Source organism: Erythrolamprus reginae, chromosome 3 (genome assembly GCF_031021105.1).
Source record: "Erythrolamprus reginae isolate rEryReg1 chromosome 3, rEryReg1.hap1, whole genome shotgun sequence".
Taxonomy (NCBI): domain Eukaryota; kingdom Metazoa; phylum Chordata; class Lepidosauria; order Squamata; family Dipsadidae; genus Erythrolamprus; species Erythrolamprus reginae.
In genome coordinates this window covers 29,343,224-29,360,657 of record NC_091952.1, presented here as the reverse complement: position 1 = coordinate 29,360,657, position 17,434 = coordinate 29,343,224, and the positions used below count along the sequence as shown (strand labels likewise).

The 17,434-nt window shown below is 36.9% G+C and overlaps 1 protein-coding gene across 1 annotated transcript in view; it reads right to left on the bottom strand.

Moving 5' to 3' along the window:
• SLC13A3 (solute carrier family 13 member 3) overlaps positions 1 to 17,434 on the bottom strand; it is a 62,600-nt gene that overhangs the window by 24,250 nt on the left and 20,916 nt on the right. The window contains exons 3-6 of the mRNA XM_070744682.1: positions 13,488 to 13,651; positions 5,334 to 5,400; positions 2,525 to 2,710; positions 1,947 to 2,072 (exon numbers count right to left, since the gene is read on the bottom strand). Of these exons, the coding sequence (XP_070600783.1) occupies positions 1,947 to 2,072; positions 2,525 to 2,710; positions 5,334 to 5,400; positions 13,488 to 13,651 (543 nt within the window). The remainder of the gene's footprint in view (positions 1 to 1,946; positions 2,073 to 2,524; positions 2,711 to 5,333; positions 5,401 to 13,487; positions 13,652 to 17,434) is intronic.

Genomic DNA, 17,434 nt, shown 5'->3' with positions numbered 1-17,434 from the left:
CTTACTCTTCCCTTTCATAAGTTTCCTTGCTTCCTTCCTCTGTTCCTGTCCCTTCCCCCTTTCTTTCTTTCTTTCTTTCTTTCTTTCTTTCTTTCTTGCTCTTTTTCTTTCTCTCTTTTACCTTCCCTTCCTCTATTTCTTCTTTTCTTTCTCCTTCCCACCTTCTTCCCTCCCTCCCTTCACTCATTCCTCTCTTACTCTCCCCTTTCATAAGTTTCCTTGCTTCCTTCCTCTGTTCCTGTCCCTTCCCTCTTTCCTTCCTTCCTTCCCACCCTCCGTCCATTCATTCACCCATTCCTCTCTTGATCGCTTAAAGCCGGTCCCTGGTGCAAAAAGGGTTGGGGACCTCTGTCCTACAGGATTGGGTGGCAGAGAAGTTGAACATATGTAAATTTAAAAGTTTAAGAAAGTTTACAAGTTAAGTGAAAGAAACTTCATTATTCATTTATATGTACATGTACATTTCTTCATTAAAAACATGTCTTTCTGCATAATTTAGACTAACTTTGTGAGTTTTTTGAGGGCTGGAACCAATTAAAATTATTTACATTAATTCCTATGGGGAAAAGTCGTTCGAGATAAGAGCTGCTCGACTTAAGAGCCCAGGTCCAGAACGAATTAAACTCGTATCTCGAGGTACCACTGTAGTAGATTTCTCACTTTATCACTAGCCTAGTTACAGTGCATTCAAAAAGTATTCAGAGCCCCATCCACTTTTGTCAATTTTGTTTTGCTGCAGCCTCATTCTACAGGTGTTGACGTTCATTTTTTTTCTCATTAATCTATGCTCAGAACCCATAGTGACAAAGTGAAAACAGATTTTTAGAAATGTTTGCAAATTTATTAAAAAGAAAAAACATTGGGGGGAAAATATGTGAATGTCAAACTACGTTATTTTATAATACAGATTATTTTACATATAGCATTATTTAAAGTACAGACTTTGCATTATCATAATCTTCATCACCTCATCAGGCAGTGAAAGCAGCTAACATAAAAAAATAAAATGCCAAGAAAATCAAATTAAAAACTAGCTATGAATTAACTCAGACATCTTATCCTGCGTTATGGGCAGATTACTATTATAATGATTATCTTTCAAGTTTAGAAAATACTCTTTTGAAATATCCCTCGATTAGTTAGAAATGCCTTCAATATGAAGAAGGCAAGTCAGTGGAGAGGAGAAGAGGATGTTGTAAGTACCCAGATTACAAAAGGTTTACAATAAAACAGTTACCAATTAACGAATTGCGTAATGAAATCACTGAAGTTTAATCCTTGTCAAATGTAACATGCCCTGGTCCAAATTTCCAGGAAGATACTTTAATTCTTCAAAACCACTGAAGCTTGAAAGAAGGAAAAATCCACAAGCTTTTTACTTTCATAAAATGTGAATATCTACTGTCACCACAGTACATTTAAAGAAAACTAATAACCACAAGAACAGAACATTTCTTTTAGTTACTGAATATTTTGAAATATTCAACAAAACTGAATAATAGTTTTTTTTAAAAATACTAGTCTTTGAACCCTATACTTATTATAGCAAATTAGTGAAACTCCCTGCAGCCGTCAACAAAAATGTGCCAACATCAGTTTCAGAATTTTTATTATGAAAGAAGAATAAGTGTAGCAAGAGCTGAAAATTCTTCCAAGATGAGAAACATCTCTACAACTTGCATTTCCCATTGAAATATCTTGCTATGTATCTTTTGTGTGTAATAAAAATTTCCAGCTTTAGAAATCAGCATGTTTAGGAACAAAAGAAACAAATCCCATTGTTTAAACAAAAATGATTTGATGTTGAATGAAAAGATGTTAAATATGTATTCAACTTAAAGGTGTCCCTTGTTCCAGCTTTTGTTTGAACACGCAGTTAAATTAATTATTTGAATTGCAAATGAAAACAAATTCAAATTATGTGTATAACCCTGATGTAACAATACCTTAAGCTAATGCATCCATAAAGGAAGCATATCCAGAGCCATCCAAGAAAAAGGAAAAGTACCATTAAGGGAAAGGCAAACACAAACCAAGAGCCAAAGTTCACAACATCACATCCTGGAAAATAACTTAGAGAAAGAAAAAGACCAATTAATACAAAGTGGAAAAAATGTCTTTGAATACATTTGAAATATAAAATATATAATATGTCTTACAACCTTCCAGAACCAATTTATAAAATGCAGTTAATAAAATATTAGCAAGATTATCTGATTTTTTTCTACATTCTTTAGGAAAATCCTACTCAACAGTCCCTAACTCTGCAATTCCTGACAGGCACACACAGACTGACTTCATAGATTGCACTAATTTATACTGTACTTAATAAAAATTTTCCAATAGGTCACAATAAGTTGGTTTACAAAACATAATGGCTGGATTCACATAATATAATAAGGCAATATCAAAAAGTCACATTGTTGTGGGAACCTGGCTAGTTATCTAAATATTTCCTATTATCGTTGCCAGTGTTGTTAATTTTCTACAAATACCAGATGCCCAACTCTAACAAAAACTGTACCTTTTTAACTGTCCTGAAAGAATGAGATTTGGGGCTGTCCCAGTCAGTGTTGCTGTTCCACCAATACTAGCAGCATAAGGGATGGAAATCAGAAATGCTTTCCATACATTTGTCTTGAATTGTTCTTCCTTCATTACATCCAAGGAAATGTCAACTGCGACTTCCTTCTCTTCAGCCACATCTTTCCTTCAAAACATTCCAAATAAAAATATAGCAGTTGAAATACATTTTTGCTTGTAGGTCTACTGTTACCTTCAGAGATGGATATTTGGAGCAATTTGTATATTGTAATTGATAGGATTGATAATTCTGCAAAAGGGTAAGGTCTCTATCGGTTCAGGTTGGATTAGGTTTGAAGCCGCAATAGATTGCACCAATGACACCCAGTTTTTAAATGAATGTTAACATTTTTTTTGTTTAGGATTGTGACTAGCTTTAAATAGATGAAAAATAAAAACAGTATCAACTCTACATTTAATATGGAGATGGGAATGTGACCATGGGACATGTCCTGCTTTTAAGATACAGTATTTAGAAGGTGAAAATTCAGCAGACACAACTTTTCTTTATCCTGCATGACATGCATAGTTCCCTCTAAGCTGAGCAGTGAGCAATCGCTCACTTAAAAATCATCATCAACTCAGAGTTTTCCAAACCTGCCCAGAAGCCAAGAGGGAAATTTTATTATTATTTCTGTGCCGCCCAGTCCCGAAGGGACTGCCGCTCAGATACTATACTTTTCCGCCCACCCCAAAAAAAATTAGAGGGAACACTGATGACATGTCTTTGTTTTTTATCTTTTATGCAAGTATGAAACTTACTTAAATTCTGGATGTTGGTTTCCTTTACAAAGGAAAAGGACAAAAGGAGAAAAGTTAACTTAATGGTCCATAAACCTGGTGTCAGACCGTACGCTTAACTAGCAGAGGGCTCAAAGTTCAATCTTTAACATTTACTGTAAAAAGAAATAAATAAACCCCTTGCCTAAGAGCAAGGAATGTTTGTCAGAAGGAACAGAAAACACCACCTCATACAAAATAGCCATAATTTGTTCATTTTATTTATTTATTTATTTAGTTAGTTAGTTAGTTAGTCAGTCAGTCAGTCAGTCAGTCAGTCAGTCAGTCAAGTACCTATTGGTAGTATACAAAGATATAACAATGTTTATATACATGATAGTAACAGCCCCTTATTGACCTCTTAGGAATCAGGTGTGGTCAACAGTGGATAGTCTAAGGGTAACATTTTCAGAGTTAGGTGATGATACTATAGTCAGGTAGTGAGTTCCATGCATTAACTACTTGGTTACTAAAGTCGTATTTCCTGCAGTTGAGTTTGGAGCAGTTTACTTTAAGTTTGTATCTGTTGTGTGCTCATGTGTTGTTATGGTTGAAGCTGAAGTAGTTGTTGACAGGAAGAAAATTGTAGCAGATGATTTTATGGGCTATGCTTAGGCTGTGTTGAATCATTGGTGAACTATAGATTAGGTCCAACCAGTGAATGGCTACCAAAGTTTTTACTACCACACTGTGGGCGTGGCTTATGCAGAATGCCCTACATTTTCTTTCATCTCTCAGTGCAAATTGGGTTCTCTGGATGGAGCTCCATTTTCACTACCCCATTGTGTTCCCTGGATCACCCAACTTTGGATCTTTCCCAACTCAATCTGAAGATGCCCAATATCCTCATCACATGTAGCCTTATTGAACAATGCCCCTGTTGGATTTTGTGTAAAACCACTATGTAACAGATTTAACAATACATTTGTGAATCTTCTATGTTTTTCTATGTTTCTATGTTATTGAGAATTGTGGGAACTGCACTTTGCAAGCAGTATCTAGAAATGCTACTAATGAGGACAGGTGTGCATGTCTATGCGACGTTTCGGCGAAATCACATTCACCATCTTCAGGCTGAAGTTCCAATCTTTGTGTTGTTGTAAATGGAATGTTAGCAACTGACATGTCAGTTGCTAACATTCCATTTACAACAACACAAAGATTGGAACTTCAGCCTGAAGATGGTGAATGTGATTTCGCCGAAACGTCGCATAGACATGCAAAACATTACACACAGTTCCTCCCTGTATAGCACATATACTCTCTTTATAAATTCCGTACACCCTCTCTATAAATTCATGCCCAGATACAAATCCTGAGTGTCTTTTTACCAACCTTTTGCATCAAAATCTGCTTGTTTCTCAGTTGTAAAGATTTCTGTCCCTTATTTACAAAATAGAAACAGAAACATAGAAGATTGATGGCAGAAAAAGACCTCATTGTCCATCTAGTCTGCCCTTATACTATTTCCTGTATTTTATCTTAGGATGGATATATGTTTATCCCAGGCATATTTAAATTCAGTTACTGTAGATTTACCAACTATGTCTGCTGGAAGTTTGTTCCAGGCATCTACTGCTCTTTCAGTAAAATAATATTTTCTCACGTTGCTTATGATCTTACCCCCAACTAACCTCAGATTGTGCCCCCTTGTTCTTGTGTTGACTTTCCTATTAAAACACTTCCCTCCTGAACCTTACTTAAGCCTTTAACATATTTAAATGGAGGAAATGGGGGAATATTTAAATAATGAATTAAAGGGGAAGGATAAAACGGCAGGAGTGAGCACCCAGTCAGCGCCCAACGTCTTTGCCTAGTAAGAAAATTAAAAATTCCCATCTCACCAGTTCCCCAAATCTTCTAAAATATAGCAAGATGTGGAAAATTGTTTTCCATAAAAACAGGAATATATGTCATGAGGATTACTACCAAGTAAGCAATTTGATACTTCATACAGATAGGGTACTTACTCATTAGCATTTGTCAAAAATTGCATCTCAGTTGGCACCATATGAAGTTTATTCTGATGTACTGAACCTAAAAATAATAATTACAAAAGAGTTTTTAAACAGAACATAAAAATTATTCTTGAAGTACCGGTATATTTATACTGTATTATTATAATATAGGATATCAAGGATACCACAAATATTACATTAATGTTTGTCTTGGTTGTTTTTTTTAAGGAACAATAAATATATTTGCAGTTGCATATCTACTCTAGCAAATCTATTTCCAAGCTGCCTGGAGACTTTTACCTCTGATGACATCATATTTGGCTCTTCATTTAAATATGTTAAAGGGTTAAATAAGGTTCAGGAGAGAAGTGTTTTTAATAGGAAAGTGAACACAAGAACAAGGGGACACAATCTGAAGTTAGTTGGGGGAAAGATCAAAAGCAACATGAGAAAATATTATTTTACTGAAAGAGTAGTAGATCCTTGGAACAAACTTCCAGCAGACGTGGTAGATAAATCCACAGTAACTGAATTTAAACATGCCTGGGATAAACATATATCCATCCTAAGATAAAATCCAGAAAATAGTATAAGGGCAGACTAGATGGACCATGAGGTCTTTTTCTGCCGTCAGACTTCTATGTTTCTTTGTTTCTATTTATTTCATTCATCTTATTAGGATTTTTCAAGATTCATAATGAACAAAAATCATAGTTTAAGAAAAATGTACTTGTTGATAGTGTACCTCAGTGAAATGCTTGTTTTCACATTTATTAGAATTTTAATACATTTTTTGCAGAGGGACAGAATTTAGGATCACTAAGGATTAAAATACCCTGTTGAGTTGTAACAGAACCTGTGCTCTTTTGACCCTAAATCTTGTATAAACTTTTCCACTTGGAACTGTCATCTTCTTTTACTTCTTTCTTCATATTGGAACAGACAGGATATTACAGAAAAGCACAAGGTGGACAAAGTCTATGAACCTGCTCACTGTGCTGTTGAAAGTATGTGTTCCACTGCTCAGTGAACCTGTAAGTTCTGCATTGTCATGTTTTATACTTCACCATTTCACCATTCTTTCTTATTTAGGCAATAAAATGGTGTCTCAGCTCATGAGTAGAATAACAGGGAAGGAATTAAAACAATAATATACCGCCAATGCATTTTCCATTCCACAGTACAGAAGTGTATGTCTCAGACTGGGCAAATGTTGATACAATCTAGTTTTTGAGTTTGTTCAAACTATTAGGAAAAGGATTACGTTCTCTGGAACAGTAAGTCTGTAATCAGAAACTTCTTGTCCTCAGCTATTTTAGATCCACTGAGGGTGGTGTTGCCAGGGAGGATTGCCTTAGATACCATGTTTCCCCGAAAATAAGACACTGTCTTATATTAATTTTTGCTCCAAAAGTTGTGCTATGTCTTATTTTCAGGGGGTGCCTTATATTTCTCAAATAAGACAAATTCACAGGCAGAAAAGCTGACACCCCCAAAGAAAATGTACCATACGGTACACTGATTACGGTACGGTACCTGTCAGTATGGCACCCACACATACAAACGATGGCACTTATATGGTACAACAGTATACTGCTATTGCAGCTTCCGGCCACCAGGGGAACTACAGTCTACGCACTGTAGTGGAGACTGTAATGGTAGTGAGACAGCAGCAGACTGTGTCTGCTGTACTGGGCGGTACAAAGCGATGGAAGGGGCCAGCAGAGGACGCCACATTATTGCGGTACCACTAAGAACAACTTTGAATGGTATCGTATGTTTTTCCACCATACCGTATGTAAACTTGACTACACCTTATTTTCAGGGGGTGCCTTATATTAGCAAATTCTGCAAAACCTCTGACATGCCTTACTTTCAGAGTACATCTTATTTTCGAGGAAACAAGGTACGAGTGAACCCAAGGTGGTTGGATCTGGCCACAGTTATCCATACTTTGGTAGCACTGAACTCTGTTTGAGACTACCCTTGAAGAATAACAAAAAGCTTTGGTTAGCAGGCAGTGAGCTAGCTTATTTGCTACCATGTAGAACTCAAGGACTGCGGGCCAGACCCAACCCTTGGGTGCTTAGATCTGGCCCACAGGGCCATTCTGGAAATAGCGAAGGAACGGCCCGTGATGCCTCTGCAAGTGGAAACAGAGCTCAGGAAGGCCACAATCTGGCCCTCACAAGCTCTGTTTTTACTGGCACGTGGTTGCAGGAAGCCATAGCAGATGAAAACAGAGCTTGGGAGTCCGTCTTTCTCTGATAGAGTGCTCAGGACACCAAAGGTATCCCAGACACAAATGATGTCAAGCTGGCCATGCCTACCTCGACCCACCAAGGTCAAATATAACCCTGATGTGACCCTCAATTAGCGAGTTTGACACCCCTGATTTAGAAAATACCATAAACCCATCATACCCATATTGAAAAATCTTGACTACCAACCATTATCTCAGTTTAACATTAACTCAGTTTAACATATTTAAGACTGAGACCCACAAATATAGTAGGACATAGCAACCTGAATCAGGGCATCCACAGGGATGCAGGAGGGGTTGTGAATAGTGTAAAAACAATGTGCTGTAGGTATGACTCGGCAATCAAACCCAAACCCTTTTAACATTGTCTATTTTTCCTCCCAAACTGTGTAGGTCAAAACCTCTAAAACCTCGACTAATCACTCTTCTTTGTTTTTAAGCAGTATATGAAGATTAAATTCTTAAACTCACATTTTTTGAAAAAATATTCATTAGCTATAATTGTTCTTTTATGTTGAATCATTGATTTTTATCTTGCTGATAAAGCTATATTGAGTACTCTTTTTCAGACAGTAACTGAAACATTACTGTTGTAATTTATACAAACAGCAATTTATTATAATCATTTTTGTGATTATTATTATTATTATTATTATTATAAACTTTTATTCATTAAAAATGAAACTCAGTCAACTGAACATTTAAAATGTATCACAAATATCATTGACTGACGCTGAAGTTTGATATGGGATGCTACCAGCATCCTAGGTATCAACCAAATATCTTGTTAAAATGTATGTTGTTCCGAGCAGTACACCCTTTTGCAGTTCCCCTGATGTTATAGCAGAAAGCTGCAATTTATTGTCATTGGAGCATGAGCAAGAATTTTACAAAATACATTTATTGATGTATTTTGTAAAATTCTTGCTCATGCTCCAATGACAATGGGTATCACTGTTACGTGTTTCACTCATAATCACATAATTTTGATGGCCAGGTCACAATATCTCATGTTTTTTTCCAGTTCCTTTTGTTCGATTCTGGCATTTCCTGGTACAGTGATATCAATAAATTGTAAGTTTTAGTTTTCAACAACTGTGATATTTAGCATATTGTGTTCCAAATAATAATCCACGTGTATTCAAAGGTCCCACAAGATCTTCGCCTTGTTATTTTTCCACTTTATGTTCCATGACTTTTTGGAAACAGGTAAGTCATATTTTTTTACATAATCACCAGTGGATTAATTTAGCAACTTAATCATGTCTAGCCTTGTAATCAGTTTGTGTGATCTTGCTGCACATATTAAGTGTGAAACAGTTTCAATTTTCTCATTAAAAAGTTGGCGGTTTGGATTGTCAGTGGATTTTTGTATCTTTGCTTTCATGGCATTAGTTTGTAGTGGTTGTTCTTGAGCAGCGAGTATTAAACCTTCTGTTTCTTTCTTGATGGTTCCCATTTCAAGCCATGCCCATATAAAGAGTTGTCCATGCAAGGTGTTGACTCTTTGACATTTTTATTCAAGATGTTATCTGCTTCCAATATGCCCAAGTATTTGTAACCATCATCCTTTGCTACTGCTTTCATTATGTTTCCATTTTACAGTTCTAGTCTTTTTTTTTTTCATTTTTCCACCCTGCATGGATAATACAGCACATTTTTCAAGTCCAAAGTTCATTTTGATGTCACTGCTAAACAGTTGAACTGTGTTGAGTATTGATTTAAGTTCAGTAATGCTTTTTGCATACATTTTTAAGTCTTCCATATAGTGATGGTTTATCTTGCCATGTTGGCTTGAGATTTGGTATCTCAGTTTTGTGTTTCATAGGATTATTGTCAGTGGAATTAATGTGATGTTGAATAGTATGGTGAAAGTGAGTCCCCCTGGTAGATTCCTCTGATATTGACTTCACCAATGTTCTTCCCATTTGCTGTTAGAACTGTTTCTCATTTTTGTATATTTGCTTTAAAAAAAATATGCAGATATTTTTTGTTGACTCCAAAGTTTTCCAGACAAGTGTTAATCCAGCTGTAGGGTAAAGAATCAAATGCCTTCTTGTAATCAATCCATACCATATTTAAATTCATTTTCTTTGTTTTGCATTTTTGGTATCATTTTGTCAATGAGCAGCTGATCTTTTGTTCCTCTTGATTTTTTATAAAATTGTTATTAAAAACTATAATATTGTTCTACTGGAGACAAATGGTTTTCCATTAGGTGAATGAACACTGAATTCTACAGAACAGAAAGTTGGAGACAGAGAAGAAAAGATTTGGTGGTGAGTTCGAGAGGAATAGATTGGCAGTAGATGAAGGAGAACAAGGATAAGGATAAGAAAGAAATAGAAGACATCAGAAAGTTGGAGACAAGGACGGTGGTGAGAGTGACAGGAGAGGACTGATGGTAGACAAAAGTGAACAAGGAAAAGAGTAGAAAGCAAAAAGTTGATGAAAGAAAGGATGAGATTCAGTAGTAAGAGTGGCAGGAACAGATTGACGACAGATTTGGTTTAATTATTGATTGCCATAAAACAAAGAATATATTTACTTGTTTCATACACGTAAGTGCATAGAGCTTAATTTAAGACAATGTGTAGAACTGACAATTCAACATGTAACAGATATGGAGTGTGAACTGTTTAGAAATGTATATATGCTATTCTTTTTAATTTTCAAAAAAAAAATTAAAAAAGGAGATCCACAACAAACGAAGGAAGATCGGAGTAACAAACCAGTGACTTAGAAAGACTGTAAAGTTAGTCAATGAATTAAATGCCCCTGCCAAAAGAAAACAAATATTAACAAAATTAGCTAAACAAAGTACAGTACAGACCTATTGTGCCTACAAGAGGTACACATAAACGAACAACATAGGAAATGTCTGGAATTCCCAAAACTGGAAACATTATACACAACATTAGAGGAACAAAAACATAGGGGAATAGTGGTGTATATTAGGAAAGGAATAAAGGCACAATTAAAACACCAGGATAAAGATAATAATAGAATTACAATTTGAACAGAAAACATGGCTATTGGTAACAATTTATGCCCCAAATGAGAACCAAAAATAATTTTATAGTAAATTGCATGCAAAACTGATAGAACTGGGACAGGGAAATATCTGTATTGTAGGAGATTATAATGTGGTCGTGAACGATAAAAAGGACTATATTAGTAGTGTAAAAAATAAAGAGATGAAAAATATTACCAGGAGCATTTTTTGATATGGTATAGGAACTCAGCTTATTTGATTTGTGGAGGGAATTTTATCCAATGAAAAGGGAATATACCTTTCCCACATAAATCTTGATCCTATTTGGATATGGTATGGATGAATGGAGAGGTAGGAAAGGATATAGAAACTGTAGAAATAATGCCCAACATGTGGGCAGATCACAATCCTTTAAAAATAATTTGGAAAGGACAAAAAAAAGTTAGGGGAAGATGGACACTAAACCCACACATTTTAAAAGAAAAATGATTTATTTTAAGAATTAGAAAGAAATGGAAGTATTTTTTTGAAGAAAATACCAAATAACCAACATCATTATGCTCTCAAGACAAATTCCTTGTGTGTCCAATCACACTTGGCCAATAAAGAATTATATTCTATTCTACTACAAATTATAAGATATACAGCCAGGCGGGGTTTCCAACTTACCACTGTTATCGGTGCTGAATCACGCACAGCTCCGGGGAACCAGAGGGTATGCGCGCAGGTCTGGCGGGTGCATGTTTGTGTCAGAGCGAGATTTGGCTTCTGCACATACACAGGAAACAAATCTTGCGAGAAAGATACACAGGCGTGCAAGATTTTGGTGATTTTTTTGATTCCACACTTGCGCAGAAGCAAAAATAAATAACCAGAAATTGCCGAAATCTCATGCGTGTGCGCGTCTTTTTGTGAGATTTTGCATCGAAAATCCAAATCTCACTTCCACATGTGCACGTGCCTGCCAATCGTCCGGAGCTGCACATGCAGCTCCATTTCTGCTACCAGTGCGGCGTGTTCCCCCCACCCACCCCAATTCTGGTAGGAATCCAATACTGTATACAGCTAAGACATACTTGAGGAGCATAGCAATAGCTTACCTAGCAAAAAAAAAGGAAAAAAGGCAAACACAGAGTGCACTTCATGAGATTAAAAAATTAGAAACTAAATTACAAGAGAGCCTCAGAATTCAAAAAATCAAAGAGAAAATGGTCCTGGCAAAACATAAATTAAATATAGTAGAGAAAGAGGAAAGGATAAAAGAACTGAAAGCAGCAAATCAAAACTGCTTTGAACATATAAACAAGCCAGGGAGGTGGCTAGCCTATAAATTTTTTAAAAAGATAAGGAAAAAAATAAAGATACAGAAAAGATATGGAAGAATATAGAATACAAAGAATATCACAACTAGATATAATATTGATAGAGAATGAAAACAATTTATAACAAAACATATACAGTGGTACCTCTACTTACAAACTTAATTTGTTCCATGGCCAGGTTCTTAAGTAGAAAAGTTTGTAAGAAGAAGCAATTTTTCCCATAGGAATAAATGAAAAAACAAATAATGTGTGCGATTAGGGAAAACACAGGGAGGGTGGAGGCCCTGTTTCCTCCCAGGAGATTACTAGAGAGGCCCCAGGGAGGCTTCTCCCCGCCTTTTCCAGCCCTGTTTCCCCCCAGGAAATTTCTAGACAGGCCCCACGGAGGCTTCTCCCTGCCTTTTACGGTTACAATTTTGGAGGCTTGGGTTTGTAAGTGGAAAATGATTCTTGAGAAGAGGCAAAAAAATCTTGAACACCTGGTTCTTATCTAGAAAATAATAATAATAATTTAATAATAATTTATTAGACTTGTATGCCGCCCCTCTCCGAAGACTTGGAGTGGAAAAAAGTTCGTAAGTAGAAGTGTTCTTAGGTAGAGATACCACTGTAGATACATATTGGAAGTAGGAATGTAAGATGAAATTATGAAGGATTCGATGATTGCTTGGGCACAAAATATAGACCGTAATATAAATTTAGAGGAGTGAGAAAGAACATGGAACAAGAACTGAAAATTAACACTGTCATCTGCATTCAAAGAGAACCAATGTAAAATGCTCCATAGATGGCATTTAACACCGCCAAAATTGGCAAAAATATAATAATATAAAACTGGATTGTTGGAAATGCAAAAGTAAAAAAGGAACTTTTTATCACATGTGGTGGCAATGTACTAGGGTGAAAAAATATTGGGAACAACTAAGGAGATAGCTGCAAGAAATTATAGGAATCATTAACAATAAGATAAAGAAACAAATTAAGTCCATCATTTTACAAATAATAACTGCAGCAAGAATTGTATAAGCTCAGTATTGGAAACTTGAAAATATACCAAGTGGTGTAAGGATTATACATAAAATACTCGAATGTGCAGAGGTGTACAGGTTCCCTTTGGAAATGTAAGGCAAATAGGAAACAGGATTTTATGAGGTGTGGAATAGGTGGTTAGAGCAGAGAAATAAAGATGTATAGAAATAAATGTAAATAATCATATAATACCTATGACACAGTACTGTTAAAAAAGTTTATTGATGTGTGTATTGCAAAATGAGTCAATAAATTAAAAAATTTAAAGATAAAGACACATGAAATGCTGCTACTTTTCCATAGAAATGGTACCTATTAATCTACCCACAATTGCATGCTTTCGAACTGCTAAGTGGGAAGGAGTTGGAGCAGGTAACAGGAGTTCATCTTGTTGCATAGCTCTTGGGTCAAACCCTCTGCCAAGTTCAGCCTCTTTAACCCCCGAGCCATTGTGCTCCTTGCACACACACACACACACACACACACATCATATACACATACACACTAAAAATGAACTTAGAGTTTTAGGAACATTGGAATGAGTCAATCAGACTTACCTTTATTTTCTTCTTTTATCCTATTGCAATCATTAGATGTTTCCTTATCTCCGAAAAGGCTTTTTAAAACAGCCAGTGCAATTGGTAGCATCATAGCAGTAGAGGCTGTGTTACTCAACCACATAGACAAGAAAGAAGTTGTTATCATCATGCCTAAAATGAGCCTGAGAAGAGAAGAGAGAGAAGAGAAGAGAAGAGAAGAGGATTAATGTTAAAATTCAGGATTTTATAGAATCATTTTTTTCCATTTCAGTTGAGAAAATTCTATATGACATCATTCTAGATTAGTAATCAGTAGAGTGTAATGTCACCTACCAGCATTTGCCAATTTGATGCCTTACTGTCAGACTTACTGTTATGCCGGGCTCACGTAACTTACGAGCCCCAGTGAAGTCAGGAATGTAAATTCAAACTCACACTGATGCAGATTAAACAGCAGAACAGTTTATCAAAGAAAAATACGGTGTGCACACACACTTTAAACTGAGCAAATGAGCTCAAACACAGATAACAGACTTTGCCAGCTGTGAGAATAAAACAAACCAAAGCAGATAGGAGCAGCTGTGAAAAATGTCACAGCCAAAACCTCTTTTAGTCACTCCACAAGTTTTTACTTAACTGTGAAATCTCCCCAAGTGTCTGTGAATAATCAGGAAAAAAATTCAAGCATGACATCCTTATCCAAACAGATAATCTCCCATGCACGCTCTCAGCGACGCTGGCAATTTATCAGCAGCCCCATTAGCCTAGTTGCCCCAGCCACAGGTATCTTCTCTTATCGTTTATGATACTTGCGCAGTTGTTCCCTTCTTGTCATAAACCTGTGCCTACGAGCATCTATTAATCTCTCTTCCTCTGAGTCTGATGACTCAATAATGGGGTCGTTAGCTAATGGGCTGCCTGTATCTACCTCACTGTCCAATCCTGGTTCACTCCCAGAGTCTGCCCTTGATACATAATCTTCACTGTCCGAAGCTGTTGGCAGTAAAACCAGTCTCTGAGAACTTGAGGATTCTCCCAAAGCAACATCCACAGTCCTCGGAGCAGGAGCTGGCCCAGAGCCAACCACAACACTTACCAGATAGGCCAAATATGCCACTTTTAACTACTATATGCCAACTATAACTACTTTTGTTAAGAATGGCTATAGTAACAGAGTTTTGCAAGATTTAATGTGCTTCTCCTCCTATCTTTTTTATGTTCACATGAATTCACATGAAGGGTTGTCTGGGACATTTTCAGATCATCTCTGCCACATTTGGACTTCCACAATGTTGATCTGCTTGCTGCCTTCATTCATTCCATCAAGACGGGCTACAAGAATGGTGGAAGGTCTTAAGCATAAAACGTATCAGGAAAGACTTAATGAACTCAATCTGTATAGTCTGGAGGACAGAAGGAAAAGGGAGGACATGATCGAAACATTTAAATATATTAAAGGGTTAAATAAGGTCCAGGAGGGAAGTGTTTTTAATAGGAAAGTGAACACAAAAACAAGGGGACACAATCTGAAGTTAGTTGGGGGAAAGATCAAAAGCAACATGAGAAAATATTATTTTACTGAAAGAGTAGTAGATCCTTGGAACAAACTTCCAGCAGACGTGGTAGATAAATCCACAGTAACTGAATTTAAACATGCCTGGGATAAACATATATCCATCCTAAGATAAAATGCAGAAAATAGTATAAGGGCAGACTAGATGGACCAGGAGGTCTTTTTCTGCCGTCAGACTTATATGTTTCTATGGTTCTATATCACCTTCTTTATTCTCTACACTTCCATATATACTATATATTCGACTATAACTGATATCTAGTCTGACTGTGAATAAGCAAAACTGACCCAGAATATAACACAAATTATAAGATATTAACAGGAAAAGGATTTAAAGCCAGACACAAAGATGTCAACATTAGCCAATCCTTTCTGATCTCAAAAAAACTCAGCTGGGTCAGACCAAGTGGAGGACTATGCGCCAGAACACTAAATTGCGCTCACCACCGCAGCTCATAAGTTCTTGTAGGGCCAGCGCAATTTTGCTGCTGCAACTGTGGAGCCAGCAAAATTGCGCTCGGAGCCACAGATGCACCCGCGTTTGGAACAAAAAAAAAAAAACCTCGCCAAAGCCCTACTTTGTATTAGGATAAAAGGTACCAAAAAACAGGATTGTTGAATAGGTTGAAAAATTGAAAACAAAATCCTAAAAGAAAGCAATAACAAAGCATTTTTGTATTGGCAGCAATACAAATGTGTTCACGTACTCACCAGGAGCTAAGATTGATTTGAAAATGCCTTTATTTTACTTTCTCACTCGGCAATTGCCTTGACTAGTCTGTAGGGTTTTTGGCAAGAGTTTTTTGGAGTGGTTTGTCATTCTCTTATGCCCATAGCTGAGAGAGTGTGACTGGTCCAAGGTCACGCAACTGGCTTTGTGCCAGGTAGGACTAGAACTCACAATCTCCTGGTTTCTAGTCTGACGTTTTAACCCACCAGAACAGAATGGCTCTCTGTCTTTATTTACAGGGATTAAAATGCAGCACAAAATGAAACCAACAAGAGTAGAAACACCTTGTTCTGTTGTCAAGGTGACAGCCACATCCATAGAATATGTTAAACAGGTTTTACATTTTGTAATTATTTTTCTAAGCGAGTTTGTCCTATGAAATCTTGCAGAGTATTTGTCGGTGTTGCTTGTGTTGCTCTGTGACAATTATAACCAAACTTATACTATGAAAGACTTCTTGGTGATACCCAGCATCTTCACTTGCATCTGGAAACCATTGGGGCCTGTGCAGCTTATGCAGAAGTAATATTATCTGACAATATTTTAGTGACTCCATTACTATTCACCCCACCGTATTTTGGACGTGTTACAGCTTTTGAGAAGTCTTGAAATACAACTCCATATAGCTTGTGTTGCAGTAATCTGAATGGGAAGTGACCAATGCATGATAAGTAGGACCACCCAATTCAGGAACAATTAAAATGTATTTATGCCTCTTGTTTGTCAAGTTGGAGCTGAGATTCTAGGATAGTGATGGCTAACCTATGGCACGGGTGCCACAGGTGGCACATGGAGCCATATCTGCTGGCACACGAACTATTTATTTATTTATTTTGTCCAATACACATTGAGGGTTTAGTGGGTATATATCTATATACACATAGTAAAATACACGATGAAGGTTATATAGGAGATACTCATAGTAAAATATATCTATGAAAGAATAGAAAAGAAGATATAGTAATAGAACATATCAATGAAAGAATAGAAGAAGAGATATAGGAATAGAAGAAAGGTATAGGAGATATAGGAGAGCAATAGGACAGGGGACGGAAGGCACTCTAGTGCACTTGTACTCGCCCCTTACTGACCTCTTAGGAATCTGGATAGGTCAACCGTAGATAATCTAAGGGTAAAGTGTTGGGGGTTTGGGGATGACACTATAGAGTCCCGTAATGAGTTCCACGCTTTGACAACTCGGTTACTGAAGTCATATTTTTTACAGTCAAGTTTGGAGCGGTTAATATTAAATTTAAATCTGTTGTGTGCATGTGTGTGCCGGCCAGCTGATTTTTGGCTCACAAAGAGGCTCTGGGAGGGCATTTTTGGCTTCCAGGGAACCTCCAGAAGAAAGCTGGAGGGTGTTTTTACTCTCCCCTGGGTCCAGGGAAGCCTTTGGAGCCAGGGAGTGCGAACCTACTGGGCCAACCAGAAGATGGGAAACAGGTCATCCAGAGGGCCTCCGGGGAGTGGGGGCAGGGGAAGCTGTTTTCACCTCCCCAGGCATTAAAATATAAGTGGGCATGTGTGATAGCATACGTGCATGCTCTTTTGGCACTCAAGGGAAAAAAAGGTTCATCGTCACTGTTCTAGGAACTGTAGACTCCTTATGATATTTTTTGTGAGAATGCTATCCCAGCCATAACAAATGCTGGGAAATCT